This window comes from Triplophysa rosa, linkage group LG15 (assembly GCF_024868665.1).
Source record: "Triplophysa rosa linkage group LG15, Trosa_1v2, whole genome shotgun sequence".
Taxonomy (NCBI): domain Eukaryota; kingdom Metazoa; phylum Chordata; class Actinopteri; order Cypriniformes; family Nemacheilidae; genus Triplophysa; species Triplophysa rosa.
In genome coordinates, this window is record NC_079904.1 from 22,825,113 (window position 1) to 22,829,574 (window position 4,462).

General features: G+C 36.2%; 1 protein-coding gene across 1 annotated transcript in view; it reads right to left on the reverse strand.

Annotated features, from left to right (window-relative positions):
- opn8c (opsin 8, group member c) overlaps positions 1–992 on the reverse strand; it is an 8,047-nt gene extending 7,055 nt beyond the window's left edge. Inside the window, 1 exon segment of the mRNA XM_057352460.1 lies at positions 875–992. Coding sequence (XP_057208443.1) covers positions 875–992 — 118 coding nt within the window.
- Between the last annotated feature and the right edge of the window lie 3,470 nt (positions 993–4,462).

Genomic DNA, 4,462 nt, shown 5'->3' on the forward strand with positions numbered 1-4,462 from the left:
TGTCATGGTTCTGCCCCACCTTGTCTTGCTTCTCTTGACCTAGTGGCAGAACCATGATAGAACCTCTTGTTTTATGTGGAGAGTGACGTTTTGTCCCTGATGGTCTTCCACTCTCCGGTGTGGCGTCTCTGTTCCCGCCCTTTCGTCTCGTTATTGTTTGTTAATTAGTTCATGTCCTGCACCTGTCCCCTCTTGATTTATCCCCTTTATAATGCCCTTGTGTCTTCTGTCTCGTGCTGGTTCATTGTTCTGTTGCGTCGTGTTTGTCTTCGTGGTGAGTTCTTGTTGTGTAGTTAGTTTAGTTTACAGTGTTCATGTCAAATGTTATTATTTTCAGTCTAGTTAGTTCCTGTCCGTGTTGCTATGTTTTGTTATGTTCCCCCACGTGGGTCTTTGTTTTGTATTTTTAGTTATTATTAAAGTCTGTCTTGTTAACCCCTTACCCGCTGTCTGCATTTGGGTCCTCTGTCCTTGTCTCTGTGTCTCACCCGGGAGAAACGTGACAGCCCATGCATGTTAGACATGTAAAATTACAAATATTAAAGTGTGGGAAGAAAAGATGCATTATTCTATCTAAAAGCGAATGCTCACCCAGACCTGCCTGAAACGCCTCGTGTAACCACACCCCCATTGAATTGAAGTAGTGAAATATGACAAACCTCCTGAATAAAACATCAATTTCTTCTCCTTTTGTTTGTTGAAATAAACGTGTAAGACAGCGCACTTGTGGTAACATTATTATTATTATTACTCTGTCTGGAGGTTTAAATCTTTAGTCAATAATGTCTCGTCAGCTCTATATCGATCAGTTCAACGTGACAACTGAAAAACAATACAAAAATGAAGTAACTATACGACGTAATATCAAACTCGCCTATTAACATGATGGCGAGTCCAACAGCAATATCAGCCAACGGTGCAAGTTTAGAGGTAAAAATGTCCAGATTGTACTCTGCATTGAGTTCTTCATGTCTTCTTGTATTCGTAAACATGTTAGGCACATGAACTGCCATGAATATATCCTTTCTTAAACCAGATGATCGTAGGTGCGATCTGAACATCACTTCGCCTTTATACGACTATATGAACACACTCGCACGGTCACGTAAGTTATGATAGCCTATACCTTTATGTGCCTTTCTCTCCTTTCCTTTTTCTCTCACCCCTTCTCACTGATTCTTTGTGCACTAGACATTTTGAACCTTTAGATGCACGATTTACACGTCGAGGAAAACCACAAAAGTAATCTCTTGGATTCCAAAATGTATTATTATGTGAATTATAAATGTGTGGGCATGTATCTGTAAATTTGTTATACTTGTATCTGTTATTTATGTGGTAATTGTGTTGTCCTAATCCTAATGTCCTAATGTGTAGTGGTAGGACGTTGCTTTGGTAGCGCAAAAGGCTGAAGGTTCAACTCCCACAGAACACATGTATTAATAAAATATATAGCTTGAACGTCNTCGTGTAACCACACCCCCACAAATCTGATTTGACTAAGACCGCCCAAATGTATACGCAAGTAAGGTGGGCGTACCTGTCAGTACAATTGAAGAGGAACCTGATGTTCCAAATATGGTAAGAGGCGTTACATTTCCCTCACACGCTTGCAGTATTCCACCAATCACTACACACTGGTTAACTGGCCAATCAGAGCACACCTCGCTTTTCAGAGCCATGAGCTTTGTTCAAAATCTGCGGAGCAAAGAGGAGATACAAACATGAATGGTATGTGGAAAATACAGCGTTTTTTAACCTTAAATCATGTATACACATTACATTCCATCTAAAACAAACTATAATATTAGTTTTAGCCGTGTCATATGACCCCCTTTAATGCAGTAGGTTACCTTCTATAAAAAACTGTATTTTTGAGATTTTTTGAAGAATTATATTGGAATTTTTTTTACATATACAAATTCTATTGTAATAGTTTCAAATAGGAAATTTGTAAAAAATAATCTAATTCATTTTTTCCTTAAACAATTTATAAATGCAAATGTATAAATGCAAGATGGGTGTGCAGCCCAAGACAAATAAATATTTAATAGACATGCTGACAATATACAGAAAAAAATGGAGAGAGGAACTGACACATCTCCTAAAACTAAAACATACAGTAATCATAGCGAATGAACAGCAAAACAAGTATGCAAGTGACACTCCAGGCCTGAGGTCATGCCATGGCAAACAGAAATAATGTATGAATATTAAGACCCAAAATGTGAAACAAAAGAAGTTACATTGAGTTAAGAGGATTTGCACATTTATTGCTAAGAGTTAAGTGATATTTTAAGAACATCATTGATATAATAATATATTTATAGTGTTTATGTCGTTTATGTCATTAAGGCTAAATGACTAAATGTAAATAATGTTCAAAATCAAATGTTCACTTTTTACCAACATGGTTGGTGACCAAATCTTTAAAAGTAGCCTAATTGTGTTGTCCTAATTGTGTAGTGGTAGGACGTTGCTTTGGTAGCGCAAAAGGCTGAAGGTTCAACTCCCACAGAACACATGTATTAATAAAATATATAGCTTGAACGTCTATTTGATGCTTTGGATAAAAACATGAATGAAATGCACGAGTGTACAGTCGTGGCCAAAAGTTTTGGCAGTGACAAAAATTGGGGGTTTTGCGAAGTTTGCTGCTTCTGTATTTGTGGATTATTTTCCCACGTTTCTATGGTGTAGGCTACTGGATATCTTAAATGAGCATTTAAAGGCGTTTGTTGGCAAAAACATAATATATGCAAAGAGTCAATATTTACAGTGTTGGGTCTTGTTTTTCATAACCTCTGTAATTGGCTCTGGCATGCTGGATATTAGCTTCTGGGCCAAATCCTGACTGATGGCGATCTTTACTTGCCTTATTAGTGCTCTGAGATGATCACAATTTTTGGGCTTCTGCTTGTCCACTCATGAGGATTGAACACAGGTTCTCTGAATTGACATCTGGGCAGTTGATTTTTTTTGCAATTATTTACATTTACATTTATGCATTTGGCAGACGCTTTTATCCAAAGCAATTTTGTTCCAAAGCAACATTGCATTTTTGACTCTAAGTATGTGCAATCCCTGGGATCGAAGCCATGACTCTGGCGTTGCTAGCGCCATGCTCTAACCACTGAGCTACAGGAAAGAATTGAAAATGCATTGGTTCACTCTGCATAATAATCTTTAAACAATGTGAATGAACACCACAACAGCTTCAGCAGAAACTTTGCAAAACACAGCATTTATGTCACTGCCAATACTTTTGGCCACGGCTGTAAATGTGGTAGAATCATGTCACTTCTTTATATACTGATAATATATGATGTGAGCAGTCATGAGTAGAGATATGTGATAAATGTAGCAGTAAATTAAAAGCTCCATAAGTCATTATACTGTACGTGTACAATTATTGGTTATTTGGTTGTCAAACGTTTTAGGACATATCCAGTTGTGTGAACTTGGGGGGAACTGACCTCTTATACACTGTAGGCTATCCACTAAAGTATTATTTGCTGTGTGCAAACTCTTTTATTTTCTGAGTTTGTACTGAATCCGTGAGAAACTTAACCGCTGATGAATGTGTAAAGTATAAACACTTGTGTAAGCATGTTACCATTGCAATTTGTATTCAAGAAGATTACTTGTGCTACAGCAGAGGGCAGTAGTTATTCAGATATTTAGATATGACCCAGCACTCTGAGCTGGATAACATAAACTACTTTCCTATTAATATCTAAACAATTAAAATATGTTGTTTGAATTATGTATCAATTTACAGTTGAAGATCATTACAGCCTTTGAAATTAAGCTCCTAATAAAAATCATAGTGATACAGAACTGAAGGGGTAGTTTAGCACAGTGAATGATCAGTACACAAATAAATGTGAAAAAAAAACTGGCAGAGAAAACAAAAACTGTCATTTAAGAGCAACAGATTCTTCACACACAGGCACACAAAAACACAACTTTACCATATTTTTACCATATTTTACCAGTGATCCCTTATGGAATGTGTAGTACAATAACATCAACAAAATATGAATTCATTTGCAATATAGGTAAATATAACTGTCTGTTTGATACTGCTTTTAATGTCAAATGCTAACTTCCAAACTATAAATAACTAGGCTATAGGTCAATATCTGACAATCGACTATAAAGTTTAGTCTCCGCCTCTTTAAGCTTTAATAAACAAAATAAAGGTTAAAATATATTTTAAAGCACTATTAGTGTATTTCAAAATTCTATACAAAAAAAAACTGTGAATCACAAACTCACCAAAAATGTGTTGTTGTTTTTTGTTGCCAGTAGAAGTTCTGAATACTGGTAATTTACAAATTAAATAGCCAAATTTCAAACCCTGGTAAGAATATTTTAATTATTTCATACATATGTTTCCCATAAATCCTTAGCATGCATACTGTGTATCGCCCACCGGGGGTCATAGTTGATCCACTTT